At 46.0% G+C, this 17,894-nt stretch overlaps 1 protein-coding gene across 3 annotated transcripts in view; it reads left to right on the top strand.

Moving 5' to 3' along the window:
• Positions 1-17,685, top strand: part of si:dkeyp-121d4.3 — a 32,726-nt gene extending 15,041 nt beyond the window's left edge. For 2 of the 3 annotated variants that reach the window (XM_047351051.1, XM_047351049.1), the window contains 11 exons: positions 4,979-5,125; positions 5,203-5,415; positions 5,590-5,745; positions 5,827-6,075; positions 6,204-6,308; positions 6,535-6,672; positions 6,824-6,931; positions 7,145-7,182; positions 7,303-9,664; positions 9,749-9,860; positions 16,894-17,685. In XM_047351051.1, the coding sequence (XP_047207007.1) occupies positions 4,979-5,125; positions 5,203-5,415; positions 5,590-5,745; positions 5,827-6,075; positions 6,204-6,308; positions 6,535-6,672; positions 6,824-6,931; positions 7,145-7,182; positions 7,303-9,664; positions 9,749-9,860; positions 16,894-17,510 (4,245 nt within the window). In that variant the 3' untranslated portion in view covers positions 17,511-17,685. The remainder of the gene's footprint in view (positions 1-4,978; positions 5,126-5,202; positions 5,416-5,589; positions 5,746-5,826; positions 6,076-6,203; positions 6,309-6,534; positions 6,673-6,823; positions 6,932-7,144; positions 7,183-7,302; positions 9,665-9,748; positions 9,861-16,893) is intronic. The other variant, XM_047351052.1, reaches the window with a different exon arrangement.
• The last annotated feature ends 209 nt before the right edge of the window (positions 17,686-17,894 follow it).

Raw genomic sequence — 17,894 nt, 5'->3', positions numbered from 1 at the left:
GCCCATGCTACCGGTCGTGGTCCTCGACATGCTACTGGTCCTACCGGTCATGGTCCTCGTCATGCTACTGGTCATGGTCCTTGCCATGCTACTTGCCATTTTACTGCCCATGCTACCGGTCATGGTCCTCGACATGCTACTGGTCCTACTGGTCATGGTCCTCGTCATGCTACTGGTCATGGTCCTTGCCATGCTACTTGCCATTTTACTGCCCATGCTACCGGTCGTGGTCCTCGACCTGCTACTGGTTCTACTGGTCATGGTCCTCGGCATGCTAACGGTCATGGTCCTCGACATGCTGCTGGTCCTACCGGTCATGGTCCTCGACATGCTGCTCGCCATTTTACTGCCCATGCTACTGGACATGGTCCTCGACATGCTACCGGTCATGATCCTTGCCATGCTACTGGCCCTACCGGTCGTGGTCCTCGACATGCTACTGGTCCTACCGGTCATGGTCCTCGTCATGCTACTGGTCATGGTCCTTGCCATGCTACTTGCCATTTTACTGCCCATGCTACCGGTCATGGTCCTTGACATGCTACTGGTCCTACCGGTCATGGTCCTCGACATGCTACTGGTCATGGTCCTTGCCATGCTACTTGCCATTTTACTGCCCATGCTACCGGTCATGGTCCTCGACATGCTACTGGTCCTACCGGTCATGGTCCTCGACATGCTACTGGTCCTACTGGTCATGGTCCTCGTCATGCTACTGGTCATGGTCCTTGCCATGCTACTTGCCATTTTACTGCCCATGCTACCGGTCATGGTCCTCGACATGCTACTGGTCCTACTGGTCATGGTCCTCGTCATGCTACTGGTCATGGTCCTTGCCATGCTACTTGCCATTTTACTGCCCATGCTACCAGTCATGGTCCTCGACATGCTACTGGTCCTACTGGTCATGGTCCTCGTCATGCTACTGGTCATGGTCCTTGCCATGCTACTGGTCATGGTCCTTGCCATGCTACTGGTCATGGTCCTCGACATGCTACTGGTCATGGTCCTCGACATGCTACCAGTCATGGTCCTCGACATGCTACTGGTCCTACTGGTCATGGTCCTCGTCATGCTACTGGTCATGGTCCTTGCCATGCTACTGGTCATGGTCCTTGCCATGCTACTGGTCATGGTCCTCGTCATGCTACTGGTCATGGTCCTTGCCATGCTACTTGCCATTTTACTGCCCATGCTACCGGTCATGGTCCTCGACATGCTACTGGTCATGGTCCTTGCCATGTTACTGGTCATGGTCCTTGACATGCTACTGGTCATGGTCCTCCTCATGCTACTGGTCATGGTCCTTGCCATGCTACTGGTCATGGTCCTTGACATGCTACTGGTCATGGTCCTCGTCATGCTACTGGTCATGGTCCTCGTCATGCTACTGGTCATGGTCCTCGTCATGCTACTGGTCATGGTCCTCGTCATGCTACTGGTCATGGTCCTCGACATGCTACTGGTCATGGTCCTCGTCATGCTACTTGCCATTTTACTGCCCATGAGACCGGTCATGGTCCTCGACATGCTACTGGTCCTACCGGTCATGGTCCTCGACATGCTACTGGTCCTACTGGTCATGGTCCTCGTCATGCTACTGGTCATGGTCCTTGCCATGCAACTTGCCATTTTACTGCCCATGCTACCGGTCATGGTCCTTGACATGCTACTGGTCCTACCGGTCATGGTCCTCGACATGCTACTGGTCCTACTGGTCATGGTCCTCCTCATGCTACTGGTCATGGTCCTTGCCATGCTACTTGCCATTTACTGCCCATGCTACCGGTCCTGGTCCTCGACATGCTACTGGTCCTACCGGTCATGGTCCTCGTCATGCTACTGGTCATGGTCCTTGCCATGCTACTTGCCATTTTACTGCCCATGCTACCGGTCATGGTCCTTGACATGCTACTGGTCCTACTGGTCATGGTCCTCGTCATGCTACTGGTCATGGTCCTTGCCATGCTACTTGCCATTTTACTGCCCATGCTACCGGTCGTGGTCCTCGACATGCTACTGGTCCTACCGGTCATGGTCCTCGTCATGCTACTGGTCATGGTCCTTGCCATGCTACTTGCCATTTTACTGCCCATGCTACCGGTCATGGTCCTCGACATGCTACTGGTCCTACTGGTCATGGTCCTCGTCATGCTACTGGTCATGGTCCTTGCCATGCTACTTGCCATTTTACTGCCCATGCTACCGGTCATGGTCCTCGACATGCTACTGGTCATGGTCCTTGCCATGCTACTGGTCATGGTCCTTGCCATGCTACTGGTCATGGTCCTCATCATGCTACTGGTCATGGTCCTTGCCATGCTACTGGTCATGGTCCTTGACATGCTACTGGTCATGGTCCTCGTCATGCTACTGGTCATGGTCCTCGTCATGCTACTGGTCATGGTCCTCGACATGCTACTGGTCATGGTCCTTGACATGCTACTGGTCATGGTCCTTGCCATGCTACTTGCCATTTTACTGCCCATGCTACCGGTCATGGTCCTCGACATGCTACTGGTCCTACTGGTCATGGTCCTCGTCATGCTACTGGTCATGGTCCTTGCCATGCTACTGGTCATGGTCCTTGCCATGCTACTGGTCATGGTCCTCGACATGCTACTGGTCATGGTCCTTGACATGCTACTGGTCATGGTCCTCGACATGCTACTGGTCCTACTGGTCATGGTCCTCGTCATGCTACTGGTCATGGTCCTTGCCATGCTACTGGTCATGGTCCTCGTCATGCTACTGGTCATGGTCCTCGACATGCTACTGGTCATGGTCCTTGACATGCTACTGGTCATGGTCCTTGCCATGCTACTTGCCATTTTACTGCCCATGCTACCGGTCATGGTCCTCGACATGCTACTGGTCCTACCGGTCATGGTCCTCGACATGCTACTGGTCATGGTCCTTGCCATGCTACTGGTCATGGTCCTTGCCATGCTACTGGTCATGGTCCTCATCATGCTACTGGTCATGGTCCTTGCCATGCTACTGGTCATGGTCCTTGACATGCTACTGGTCATGGTCCTCGTCATGCTACTGGTCATGGTCCTCGTCATGCTACTGGTCATGGTCCTCGACATGCTACTGGTCATGGTCCTCGACATGCTACTGGTCATGGTCCTGGACATGCTACTAGTCATGGTCCTCGTCATGCTACTGGTCATGGTCCTCGACATGCTACTGGTCATGGTCCTCGACATGCTACTGGTCATGGTCCTTGACATGCTACCGGTCATGGTCCTCGACATGCTACTGGTCATGGTCCTTGCCATGCTACTGGTCATGGTCCTTGCCATGCTACTGGTCATGGTCCTCATCACGCTACTGGTCATGGTCCTTGCCATGCTACTGGTCATGGTCCTTGACATGCTACTGGTCATGGTCCTCGTCATGCTACTGGTCATGGTCCTCGTCATGCTACTGGTCATGGTCCTCGACATGCTACTGGTCATGGTCCTTGACATGCTACTGGTCATGGTCCTCATCACGCTACTGGTCATGGTCCTTGCCATGCTACTGGTCATGGTCCTTGACATGCTACTGGTCATGGTCCTTGACATGCTACTGGTCATGGTCCTCGTCATGCTACTGGTCATGGTCCTCGACATGCTACTGGTCATGGTCCTTGAAATGCTACTGGTCATGGTCCTTGACATGCTACTGGTCATGGTCCTCGTCATGCTACTGGTCATGGTCCTCGTCATGCTACTGGTCATGGTCCTTGCCATGCTACTGGTCATGGTCCTTGACATGCTACTGGTCATGGTCCTCGTCATGCTACTGGTCATGGTCCTCGTCATGCTACTGGTCATGGTCCTCGACATGCTACTGGTCATGGTCCTCGTCATGCTACTGGTCATGGTCCTTGCCATGCTACTTGCCATTTTACTGCCCATGCTACTGGTCATGGTCCTCGACCTGCTACTGCTTCTACTGGTCATGGTCCTCGACATGCTACTGGTTCTACTGGTCATGGTCCTCGACATGCTGCTCGCCATTTTACTGCCCATGCTACTGGTCATGGTCCTCGACATGCTACTGGTCATGGTCCTCGACATGCTACCGGTCATGGTCCTTGCCATGCTACTTGCCATTTTACTGCCCATGCTACTGGTCATGGTCCTCGACCTGCTACTGGTTCTACTGGTCGTGGTCCTCGACATGCTACTGGTTCTACTGGTCATGGTCCTCGACATGCTACCGGTCATGATCCTTGCCATGCTACTTGCCATTTTATCTTCCACGCTACCGGCCATGTAGCTGGCCAGTGATTCTACTGAATCCCGGAACCTTTTTTCAGACTCAGATCTTTAACCCTGTTGGTCATTTAATATCTCCAGGTGGACTGTAAAGGTTCTGTTGAAGTCCAGTTTTCAGCTGCTGGTGCGTTCAGCAGCACTGCTGGTTGTTTCAGACTGTTACTAAACCAAGGTGGTGATTAGTTCTGTGCGCAGAGATACTTGGAGATACGATGTTATTCATGAGCTTAAAGTGTCTCCATGAACTATGATCCTTCATAAAAACCCAGAATAAAACGGGAAGATGAAACAATAAATGGATGAGTCGTTTAGACTGATTGGTTATCAGGTGGTGGAAAAGGAACCCGGTTCTTTTACGGAACCAGTTAAGAACTGGAATATCTTTGGTGGAAAAGCCCCATGGGAGCTAAAGTTATTTAACACCTTTCTAGTCGTTCAGTGCCTTCAGAGTGCTGGAGGCACATCAACAGCTGGGCTAACACTCGTACATTGATGCACAGGACAGAGAGTAACTTGGGGTTAAGGACCTTTCCCAAGCTGCACACCGACCCACTGACTGCTACCCTTCCCACAGAGCCACAGTCAGGGACATCCTAGTTAAAACTGTTCCAGAGTCCAATCTGAGAGCTTATTGTTTAAACATATAGAGGGTCTGAGGTTCTGTGGTAATAAAACAGATCCATCATCTGTTGTCTTCTGTCGTTTAGGGTACCATCGCCTTGCTTGGCGACAAGGAGGGAGTCATAGGTTCAGCCAATCATGGTGAAATTCCCTTTGACATCTGTGAAAACTTTAGTGACACAGAATTCAACTCTGACGATGTCGGGAAAGACGTGGAGTTCACATTGACCATGGCAAGTGTTGCAACCGAACCGACCTGGTCTGATGTAGCAGAAAGAGGCTGAGACTGACCGCTCATTTTTCCCAGCAGGATAAACCCGACAAGAGAGCCATCAGGCTGAGAAGGATGAAGAAGAATAAGGTGGTGGAAGACAAAATCCTGCAAGAGCAGAAAAAACGAGAGGAGGAGGAGAAGAGGAAAAGAGAGGAGGAAGAGATGAAAAAGGAGGATGAATATGAGAGAGAGGCAGAGAGGAAGAAGAAAGAGGAGGTGGCTGCAGTTCTGGCAGCTGCCAAAGATAAGGTGATAATGAGATGGTTTCATACGTGCAGGTAGAGCTGCCCACCTGGTGGTGGTGTGTAGTTTATAAGGGTGTGTTTAGATTAATGGAAAGCTTGTTTAAATGTGGTTAGGTAAGGTGAAAGTCGGGTTGAAAAGGAGGTTAGTAAAATCTTTGATGTGCCTGACATTTTGCAGTGGACTCCATTCGGCTTCAGGTACAGAGTCCCCAACTCCATGTACGACATCAGCAAAGAGCGGTTTGAAGGCACCGTTCTCAAAGCCATTTCTAGAACTTCTCCAAAAGAGGGGAAACAGGAAGAGGAGGAGAAAGGAGACACTGGGAACTGGAAGGTAGAGCAGCACCTAAGGTTGTGGTTGTATGTTTTCTGAGAACATTGGAAATTGATAAATATCCCATTTTTGTCTTGGCAGGTAAAAGTTAAGCAGGAAAAAATGGATGAAGATGAGCAGGCAGAAGAGGAGATTACAAATGAGACAATGGAGGTTAAAAAGGAAGAGGATGTGGAGGAAGAGAAGAGCAAGCCAGCTGAAGCTGCAAAGGATGGACTGTTAGACCCTGAAATGGGGCGACTGGTGATGACAGTCAGTGGCAAACAGAAGCAGCTCTCCTTCGGGGCCGATGACATGCTGACGACAGCCACCATGCTGGTCGGAGACAAGGTGAGGACAAAGTGAAGCCTCACAAAGGGATGGCTTTGCTCTTAAAGTCGTTATTTTCTGTACCGTTGCACCCTGAACAGATGCTGCATGAGTGATCGGGTTGTTTTCGTCCAAATCTGATCCTAAAGGTGCGCTTCAGCCTCGCCACCCACCGAGACACCAAAGAGGAGCGAGCAACATTTGTAGAAATTCTTCCTGACTCCTTTGAAGAGTCCACTGAACAACGTCAACATGTAAGACCTCTAGTGGCTTTTATTTATTTCATCTTTATTTTGTCAGGACAAAAATCTGAGTGTAAATGTCCTTTTAAAGAGTTTCCCGGTCAGTGATTGTCCTGTTGTGAACCAGACATGGAAAACTTTATGTCCTGAATATTGTACTTGAGTTTAGATGAGATCGACCAACTACGTTCAATGTCAGACCTGTTCATCTGTCTGATTTGATGTTTCTTTCAACCAGGGCATTGTGATCGAGTTCTCAGAGGACTCAGGACTCATCAAGTGTTCTAAGAACCCTCAGCTCTTCTTTCAAATGTCTGAGGTGATGGAGAAGAAGAAGCTTGAGCTGAATGAGAAGGTCGAGTTCAGCATCGTTCCGGTTAGTCTATCGGTCTGTTTAACAACAACCTTAACTTTTTTTTTGTGCTAGAATATTCGACTCGAGTGTTTTTCAGTCCCGATTGTGAGATGCAGTGAGTTTATTTTTCTTCTATATTTCTTCCTCAAAACATCTTCTGTTGTTTTTAAAGCACGAAACACCAGAAGGAAGGAACCAGGCTATCAGGATCAAACGTTTTACTGAAAAAGTTTTCCTCCCGGTTCGGAAACTAAGCGGTGTTGGTGCAACCAAAGGAAAGGTGAGCACCTCTGGATTATTCTCACATCAGGGGACTACATACTGGGCAGAGACCTTCAGACACCGAGAAGCCATTCCCAAACAGGCCGAAAGGTCACATTTTTGCAGATAATCCAGGGATGGCCGTACCAGGGCTGGGTAACTGCTTCATGTAATAGAATCTAAGATCATTTCTGTTTTGACCTACACAATTTTTTTTCCTTTGATTTGACAGATGACCATTAAGTTGACAAAACCATCTGAAGGCACTGAGTGAGTAAATGTCTAATGTTTTTGATGGAAAACATGTATGTAAAGATATTTCTAATTTCTGGACATTTTACTGGATCAAAACCTTAACCCTTTCACTTCTAACCTCCTCTATCATTTCAGAAACCAGAAACCAGAGGCAGACAAACTAAAGGCTGTAGTTAAAAACCTAAGGAAGGATTACAGCATCACTCGGCACAAATGCCACCGGAGCAGAAGTCGAAGCAGGAGTAAGGATAAGAGTAAAAGCAGGAGTCCATCAAGAGATCAGTTTGGGCGTGTCGTGAAAAAGAGACGCAGCTTGAGCATTGAACGTGAGCGAAGTAGCAGCAGGTACAGACGGAGCCGAGAGAGTTCACACAGGCACACCAGGAGCCGCTCCAAGAGTCGCAGCAGGAGTCACAGTCACAGCAGGAGCTGCAGTAGGAGCCCCAGAAGGGGCAGAGAGAGGAGCAAAGACAGGGTCTCCAAGAAGAGGAATAGATCCAGCACAGAGCATGAGGAAGGTCACCGGAGAAGGCGGGAGCTGAGCCCTCCACCACGGCGAGGCGGAGTCGTAGATGGTGAGCTGGCGAGAAAAAAACGGGAGCTGGAGGAGCTTAATGAGATGATCGCTTATAAAAAGTCTCTGGTGGAACTGGACCCCAGGGGACTAGAGCCTGGAGGAAGGACCTGCATAGACTATGACCACGGCAGGATAACTATGCCACGGTCCATTCTAAAGAAGCGACCAGAAGAACTAGACTACAGCCGCCCTCCATACAACAATCCTTATTATGACCGACCATATGGTCCGTACCCGGGTCGGCGATACGGTGAGCCCTATGGCGACCCGTACGCTCAGCCGTACGCAGACCGACCGTATGGTGACCGGCCTTACGAGGATCGTCCTTATGACAGCCGCCTCTATGGAGAGCCTCCCTATGGTGGAGCACCATCAACCAGTCATCGCTACACTGATCGATACGATGTATACAATGAGCATTATGAAGATCATTTCTACGACCCAGCATTTAGGGAACGACCTTATGATCCGTACCCACCAGACATACGAAGTAGGTCTCCAGAACCACATGACTCTTCACCACTTTCTCAGTCTAGCCAGAATCCTAACACTTCTGCCAAACCCGTGACTCACACAGCTGCCACTTCTTCCACTCAGTCTACTTTCCGACCTCCTTCTCCCATAGATTCTCCTCCAAGAACCCCTTCTCCCAAACAAAGATTTACAACACCACCGCAGTCCCCACCACCCGAGAAACCCCCTTTAGACCGCTTCCTCGACATGCTTAACAAGAAGGTTGTTGCAGAGAAGAGCTCAGAACTAGCACATGTGGTAGATGATCTCCTGCCCCATGAGCGTGCACTTCAAGATGGCAAGGGTTTCTCTCGGATTGTAGGTCTGGCTCAGGAGCCCCACAGCAGCAGTCTAGCCCATGAAGTAGAAAATAAAAAGCCAAGCTTCAAAGAATCTTCAGTTGAGAGAACAAATAATGATCAAAAGGCAGAATCCTACGATAAGATACAGAGTTTGTTGCGTTCAATTGGCCTCAAGCTGAGTTCTGGAGAGGTTTCCAAACTGACCAGTCAAGCTCAGGAGAAAACCTTAGGCTCCAAGTCCTCGTTGGCTGAAAGAGGGACATTTTCTTCTCCAAAAGAAGAGTTGCGGAGTAGCAGAACTGGTTCTGTGGAAATGGATCTTATCCATTCTCCTTCCCCTGTGAGATCTTCCAGTCTTGAACCTCTCAGCAGACCAAAGCTGGCTGTATCAGAGTGTGATGAATTCTTCAACCAACGGGATTTGGAAGCGCTGAAGAAGGTGCAACATCTGCAGTGTCGTACTAAGACAACGGGGAGCGCACCACCCACCATCTCCTCTCCAAAACCTCCTCCTGGGCCTCCTCCTGCTCACTACCAACATCCAACCCCCCCACTAAATTGGCCTCTTGGTATCATCTCCCAGGTTTCTCCAGACCAAAGCTCTGTACCAAATAGCTCTGGAAATGCGGCTCCACCTGCAGCTGCCCAACACCACCATAGACTGGGAGGTCCTCCAGGACCTCCCCCTGGACCTCCCCCTCGACGTCAGGTACAGCATCCTCCAGGACCTCCTCCTGGACCTCCGCCACAGCGATCTCCTGGAGTACCTCCTTTCACCCCAACCTCCGCTCCTACAGTGCTTCCTTTTATTGGCCATGTCAGTTCGACTCCAGCAGCCAGTGCATCCAGTTCCTTACCACCCTTACCCACTCCCACAGTGACACCAGCAACCTCGAGCCCTGCGAGCTGCGACCAGTCAGCCATGTCTGCAACGGTGGTGCGATGCTTGAATTTGATAGAGACTGTGAAGTCTCTGAGCACTCAGCCACCTGCTAAACCTGGTAAATCAGTCCAGTTCAGTTTACCCTCAAAGTCTCTGTCATTCCCCTGCTCACTGCCCTCATTAGAGACAGACGATGACATAAAGGCCAAGCAGAAAGAGAAGGTGAGATCAGCAGAGATGTTCATACTTATTAAAGGGTTTTCATTAGTTTGATTGACTGGTAAAGATGTCGTGCTTGTTTCACAGCTGGATTTGTATAATCAGAGGCTTCTAGAGAAGAGAGAACATCAGTACCAGGAGATGCTCATCCTCAAGAGACAAGGAGAGAAGAGCAAAGATGGTCCACCAGCCTCCTCAGGTAGAACAACTTCATTATTTACAGACATGCTTAACTAGCACGGCATTTTATCATATAGTAAGGTTCAAAAATCTGCCACAGCAAATTTATATGTCAAGAAGGTACCTGCATGCTGTTTTTGGTGATGCTGTCTTTTTATTTAACTAAACTATTTAAACTTTTAGCAGATTCCAGAATTCTTCAGAGTCATCCAGGTTATTTTATTTTCTTAACTTTTATTTAGACAGGTAATCACATTGAGACTGGTAGACCCATAGAACGGACAGAAGAGATCAGTTATATAAAATACCACAAGAAGGTCCGATGTAATTGGTGTTTCTTGGGACGTGTCCAGGTTATTCACGAGATATAAAGTTTAGGGACCCTTCTTAGGTTGAGTTTATGTAAACAAGACTTTAGCAAGGTCCAAGTGTAGAGCCCAGACTGTTACAGAAATGGATTTATGTTGCGTTGCTCTCAGTCACATTACCAAAACATTTCCATCAGCATGAGTGTGAAATCTGACTGCTGCAGCAGCAGAGTTTTGCATTTTTTGGGTTTATCGTTGTTGTCCATCTGTGATAGACCAAGAGACATTTTGGTGACTAAGACATTTACAGCTGTACATGACTTCAACACCTGGAACATGAGCAAAGCGTCGATTTAAACTTATGGAGCTATACCTGCCGCTAAGCCGATGAACAACCTAATGCTTTGACCCTTCGATCAAGGAAAGAAGCCGTCTGCAATCCCAACTCTACAAAGTAAAGTGTTTTCCTCTGCATCTGGTGACCCGTTGGTATCTAGCTTATAGGGACGGAGTCGGAGTTCAGAATAGTTCCTTAGAAAGGTAGTGATGCAGTTTGTTAGGAAGGCACTGTTGTAAAATGTATTATTGTTTTAAGACTTAGTTCCAGTTAACCCAGCTATATTTAGGAGTCGGTTATAGCAGCTTAATCAACTTAATACTTAAAGGCTTTTTAGATTTCAAACGAAACCGTACTCAGCTAGTCATTAAGATGCAGGGAGATTCTTTTATCTAGATATTGTCATTTTCAGCTAAAGTTTTTTCTTTGGTCACTCTGGGTGCTTTCTCCAACTTCTAAAAGGTTATTGAGAAAGTAGCTCAGGCTCCCAGCATTTCCGAGATAAAGAAAACATGTTCAGAACATACAAGCATTTCAACAACTGCCTTCTTTTTCAGGTTAGGACCTTGGTGAAGATGAGCGTAGACTAACGCTGCCCTGACCTGTTCCTAGGTTATCAAGTCTATTCCATTCAAAGCATTTTTAAGTGATTGATATTGGAGGTCCCTGGTGAAACCCAGTATCTGTTGCTAGTCTGTGATAATGTCTTTCACAGTTTCAAATAGTATTGATACTGAAAGACTGTATTGGTCTCTAAACACTTAATTGCATTGAAATGTTTGGATATTTGGCTTTCAGGTGAATCTAAAATGCATTATGACGTTTACAGTTGAACTTAATGTGACCTTCTCTGTCACACAGTGTCTTTTGCACAACTTGCAGTAACAGTAAAATTTCCAACATCCATTTGATCCATGAATCGACCAATAAAGTTCTTGGTTCAGTCAGGATTGATATTTAAACAGTCCTCCTCATCAGGCTGTTCACTTTTTGACATGAGACCACGACGAAACCTAACATTTGATCAACAGAACCTCACCATTAACAGGATGTTCTCAGAGGGAGGTGTCTGCTGAGCTTAGAGACACAGAGAGTCATCAGTAAGGTGCAACAGAGAGACTGGAGGAGTCACATTAAGACATAGAAGTGGACATTCTTTGGCTACATCCCACACTGATGACCAGTTCATTGTGAACAGAACCCTGTAGAACCGGATGATGAATGCCACTTAAATCCAGACAGATTTAAGGGAGGTGAGAGGCACCCAAGAGTAGACCATTAGAAACCGTTTCTATCCGCGTGGTCTGCATGCCTGACCACGTCACCAGGAACAGGCTTAGGGAGCATTTACCCTGGATGAGAAACCAGTGGACCTCAGTGCTGTTCTCTTGATTCAAGTTGAGCAGAAATGATGATCCAAACATGGTGAAGACATCAAGGAGAGCTCTATGCATCAGCCACTGCTGTCACAAGATGAACCTTTTGTGGTGGTGTTACAGCGTTAGCCGTTGTGTCTAGGAAATACCGAACCGCTCTACACTGTGAATGGTACAATGATAAGCCCATTCCACAGGAATAACGTCATTGATCAAGTCTTTGTGCTCCTGCATGAACATCATATGCCGAATTTCATCTTTGTGGATGACATTGCTCCAGCTCCTCAAGGTCTCATAATCAGGGAAGGGCTGCTGGAGACTGGGGTACATCCAATGAAGTGGTCTGCACTTACTCCAGACCTGAATCCCATAGAAAACCTATGGGACCGGCTGCGTTGCTGTCTAGAGGCTTGTAACTCTGTACCCCAGAACCTCAAACACCTGAGGGCTGCTCTTCAAGAAGAGTAACATGCCATGCCTCAGCAGACAGTAAGTCGACTTTTGAACAGCAGGAGACGTTGTTGTCGAGCTTTAATTGATACCCAGGGTCACCTGACACGTTAATGAGAGACTTTTATGGTCTACCCACCACTGTTGATGGCTATTGTTACAATAAATTGCGATGAGGAAGTCACCATTGCATGCTTCTACGTAATGTCAACTGTCATTATATGATATTAGTGTAGTAAGAACTCATTACGTTTTCCAGAAATTTCACCCCAATGCCAAATATCCCTAACTTTTTGTGAGTAGAGTATGTTAAAAGGTGAATAATCAAGGAGTCATATTAAGAGACTAAATATGCTAATGTTAGCCTAAATCATGAGACCTGCAGTCAACTCCTCCAGATCTAAAGGAGAACAAGGCATGAGATTATTGGTGACTATATTTGTGGAAACAGATATACCTATAGAGGCTTCATGAAGCTGACCGTTATAACCAACAGTTCCTCCATGAAGCTTCATTGTCTTGGGACATAGCCAGCTCACTTGGGTGACTCTAAGGCCAATTAAAGAGGGGGCACGTCACCCTCCCTGCAGACACTTAGGAAATTCTCTTTGCAGTCAGTGTTTTACCTCAGCAGTGACCACTAAGAGTAGGCACTATACAACTACACAGAAATGTATGCTGAAACTGATTAGCTTCCTGAATTTAATACCAGAAATGGGTTTAAATGAAAGAGAGAGAAATAAACCCTCAGTTTTGTCCAGGATAACTTTTGTAGAAAATAAAGAATCCTTGTCATGTCACCATCTTTACTTGTCAGTTTTAATCATCCTTGGTTCTAAACTTTTTGTTTTCTTCATGCCAACAAATAGTAGTTTTTGTTGCTACCAGCTGTGTCATGAACTTTACCGAAATAAGAATCTTGAGACTCAGTGTGGTCGATGTTTTAGGCCGACGTCCTGATGAAGAACATCTGCTCCAGGACTTGGTGAACCCTGTAGGTCATGATGGCTTTTGGTAGACATGGCTTTACCAGTACAGGGTTCAGTCTAGATAGTAATACAATGATTGAGATAACTAGGGGTGTTCAGTTTTGGTAAGTAATGCCCCTTTTCCACTGGCTCGATTTGGCCTGACTCGGCTCCACTCAAATCGCTTTGCGAGCATTTCCATTACTGTTTTTTCAGTACCGGTACCTCCTTCTTAGCAGGGCTAAGCGAGGCCGAGTCGGTACTGTACGTGACGTGAACAATCGGCTCTTCAGTGATTGGCCGTGGGCGCGGCCAGCCATAAGAGTCGACCGGCGTAAAAAAAAACCAAATGGCGTTTTCAAACGTGCATTAAAGCGAATGAGAGAAACATAAGATGGAGTCCGGACAGTTATCCGGGAAAGTCACCCCTTGGAGCAACGATGAGGATGCAAGTTTTTCTGGCGGTCATAAGATTTCGGTTTATATCTTCTTGGAATTGAAGAAGAACCCCAATTAAGCTCACCCATACGACACATGATGCTATAAAGCCGCGCCTCCAGGAGGTGTTGCCTTCAGCAGAGCGAAAGCAGGTCTATGGAAATGCAACACACAACGTGCAGAACTGTGCGGAGCTGTTCCGGCCAAATCGAGCCAGTGGAAAAGGACCATTAGTTGTAAACCGGGGCTATTATTGACAAGTAATGCTAAAAGCAGTAAGAGTTATACGTGAATGTTGGTATCATCTGTTAAAGTAGAAGGATTCATCAATTGCAATTTGAAGCACAATATCTTTCTAGTAAATACTAAAAGCTAAAACTTAATCAGATTTAGGAAGATCTTAAATCTGTTGGGATTCTTTGAATTAAACACAACTTGATGTGTTTCTGTTTATTGTCTTAGATTTATTCATTCTCAACATAAAAGCCATGTTAATAAAAGCCTTATGGGTCTCTTACAACACAAAAGCCTCCTTAAAGCTGGTAGAAGTCCCTGTGTTTGTTTCACCGATTGTTGCGTTTTGTTCGTGGTACGTCTTTGAGGCAGGTCCTAGTAAAGCCCGTCCGGGTAAGTCACCTTTGCTCTGTTCTGTTTTCCTCAACATAACAAGGTGTTCTACTAAAACATCTTTAAATTTTATAAAGGTGATAGAAAGTAAGTAAAACACCATAGTGAATAACGTTTGTATTCTGCTAGTATAAATAATTCATTTTGTCAGCCAGCTTTTACCAAAGTTTTGTTTTAACTTGAAAATGTGTAGCTGCTAAAAGTCATTTGTGAATGAAAAGGTTAAACAGATGCATCTTTTCTCTCTTGCTACTTCCTTGTTACCTATGAAAGGTTGGGCTTTTTAGGGATGTGGCCCACCTTTGTTCAGGAGATGTATGACCAATCTTTGAGTCCAACAGAACAGTATAAATCTAAAACATCATTACATGAGTGTTCTTTATCAAATGTTAAAGTTGGTCTGAAGAGTTTATGGTCAGTTATCTCTAAATGCTGAGTTGTAGGATGTATTCTTTAGCGCTTTGAGATAAATTCTTATTAATTGATCATCATGCTAAGTTCTTCTCTACAGGTATAATTCGTGTAACTTTTATTAAACAGAAAGTTTTGTCTTGACTTTACTTTACAATCAAACCACTGTTAATGTAGCAGAATAATTCAGGATATCTGTATTTCTTAATTGTCTATTGGAGTCAGTGTACAGCCTTAAAGGTTTGATATCCCTTTAAGCCCAGGTTAACCCAGACTGGTTTAGAGCCTAGTTGATGCTTCAGTTCTCTGTAAAAGTCTGACACTAAATAAACTAAACTTCATAAGTAATGTTTTTCCTAACTGTGTGACATCATCTCATAATGTCTGTAACTTTTGCACACTCTACAGAACTTGCGTGGTTAGCATCCACAGTTGAGCATCTATATTCATGATTTAGATTAGGGTGGTCTAGTATTGAGTTTAGGAACTGAAATGAAATTCAGTTGAACAATGAGAAGCAGTTCTTAAGCAAACTGTCCCATCAAATGCATTGGTTTCCTATTGATAAGTACACTCGACCAGTCTGATGAAGGTCTTTAATGTTCAGGTGCAGAGGTGGCTCAGTGTTGCACAAGTTCATGTCCATACCCTGAAATTTAAGCTAATTCACAGACTGGATAAAGGAAATTACTATTTGTATGTAAGGGATTTGCTGTAATGTCATTGGGCCAGATGTTACCAGAAATAACTTCTACAATATCGTCCCGTGTTGATCTTGAATGTTTTTAGATTAGGTAGAAAAGATCATCCTGTTTCTTCTCATGGATGGTTCATAGGGATCCTAGGATTGGCTGTACTAAACTGAGAATAAGATTATAGTGGAACCCTTGAACAAATCTTTAACAGTTACACCTCAGGCTTTCTGGATACTTCATTGGCGGCTGTCATCTTACCTTCTTACCAAAAGTCTTTCCTATACCGTCGAGGAAGGTTTCAGTTGTCAGTTGTGTAGCTGGCTGCACTCTGTGCCTCGAACTCAGAGATGCTGAGTTTCCTTTGAAACTCTAGTGGGGTAATGTTACTTTACTTTATTCAAATTGATCCTACTTATCAAACAATTCGGTTTCTTATTCAAATTGGATAAAAGGTTTTTCTATCTAAGGAAACCCAGCAGATTGCATCCAGTCAGTGACTTGCAGCATTCACTCCTCCTGGATGAGCATGTAGAGACAGTGGACAGTCACTGGTGTTGACTTTGCAGCAATCCCTCATACTGAGCATGCATGTAGCGACAGTGGAGAGGAAAAACTCCCTTTTAACAGGAAGAAACCTCCAGCAGAACCAGAACCAGGCTCAGTGTGAGCGGCCATCTGCCACGACCGACTGGAGGTTTGAGAGAACAGAGCAGAGACACAAAGAGAACAAAGAAGCACTGATCCAGGAGTACTTTCTATGGGAAGGAAAAGTAAATGTTAATGGTTGTAGCTCCTTTAGTCGTTTCATCTAGAAAGAAAGAACAGATCAACTTTGAGGTACAGAGATAACTCAGGATAACCTAAGCCACTCTAACTATAAGCTTTATCAAAAAGGAAAGTTTTAAGCCTAGCCTTAAAAGTAGACAGGGTGTCTGCCTCACGGACTAAAACTGGGAGCTGGTTCCACAGGAGAGGAGCCTGATAACTAAAGGATCTGCCTCCCATTCTACTTCTAGAGACTCTAGGAACCACCAGTAAACCTGCAGTCTGTGAACACAAAATATTATAATTGCATCAATCAGCTTGGATGCAATTTTTGGTGGGATTTGTTTTAAGTGTCAGATTTATGCTCTGTATAATGAAAATATATTTGGTGTGTTGTTGTGAAATTGTGGGTTAATTGTCATTAATATCATGAATTTAAGCCATAATGTTGCAGTTAAATATTTTTCTGATATCATGCATGCATTATTGTATCCTTGAACCCATATGATCTTTGACCTTTCCGGCGCCTCATTAAAAACCATCCTGATTTAAGAGGAAACTTGAATAGATCTTTGTGAAAGCAGCCTGTCGTGGAGTCTGAAACAGGTCAAGGTCATACCTCTCAGATGATCCTGAAGCTTGCTGACTTACTGAACTGTCCTGTTGTGTATCTCTAGGTAAACCAATCAGTAGCGAGCCCAAGAACGTTTGGATCTGTGGTCATTCACTTGTGTACTGGGCTGAGTCACGGGCCAAATCTCCAGAGGTAGGTATGCAGCTGGGCATGGACCCCAGCAAGGTGACAGTCTGGTGGAAGGGTATCCAGGGCATGACATGGTCTCAGCTGTTGCCCCAGCTCCACCAGCTGAAGGTCACCTGGCCAAACCCGGACATTCTTGTCATTCATCTGGGGGGAAACGACCTGAGCACCGAGAGCCCCACTAACCTGCTGGCCTCTGTGAAGAAGGATATGACCTCCATAAGGAGCATATTCCCACACTGCCTCCTTGTGTGGTCCAATATCCTCCCTCGGAGGGTGTGGCGTCACTCTCCGGACAGCCATGAAGTTGATCTGGTGCGCACAACGGTGAACCGTAGAATCCACAACATTGTCTCAGAGCTGGGTGGCACCTCAGTGAACCATGATAACATTCGGTGTGGCACAAACACGGGCCTGTACCGGGCCAATGGCATCCACCTGTCTCCTAAGGGCATTGATGTTTTCAACTTGAACCTTCAGGACTTTCTGGAAAAGTGGGAGCTGGAGAACTCCAAGAACAGTCCAGATGTGTAGGAGTCATTTTTTCTTTCAGGGTTCTTTAGGTCCAGCATTAGCTAGCTAGTTCAGACTGTAACTGATTCTCTATGAAGGCAGTTCTGTGCTTGTAGTTTGAATGTATAGAAACGTCTCATTAAATGCAAACTGAAATATTCTGCCACCAATAAAGATCATTTTTATAAAAAACGCATTTAATATCAGTTGTTTCAACCACAGGAAATCTTCTGAAAACATTTTAAAGTCAGTTTTTTATTTTTGAAGCTCATTAATGAATAAATCTGTAGGAAAATTTAAATCCAAGCAGTTTTTTGTGAACTGGTGTCTTGTGATTTACAGTTGGAGGCAGACCTTTTAAAAATGAAAATATCTCTAAGAAAAAATGTTGTCTTCTGTCCTGCT

Source organism: Girardinichthys multiradiatus, chromosome 22, assembly GCF_021462225.1.
Source record: "Girardinichthys multiradiatus isolate DD_20200921_A chromosome 22, DD_fGirMul_XY1, whole genome shotgun sequence".
NCBI classification, from domain to species: domain Eukaryota; kingdom Metazoa; phylum Chordata; class Actinopteri; order Cyprinodontiformes; family Goodeidae; genus Girardinichthys; species Girardinichthys multiradiatus.
Note: the sequence above shows the minus strand (reverse complement) of the source record. Positions and strands in the feature narration are given on the sequence as shown.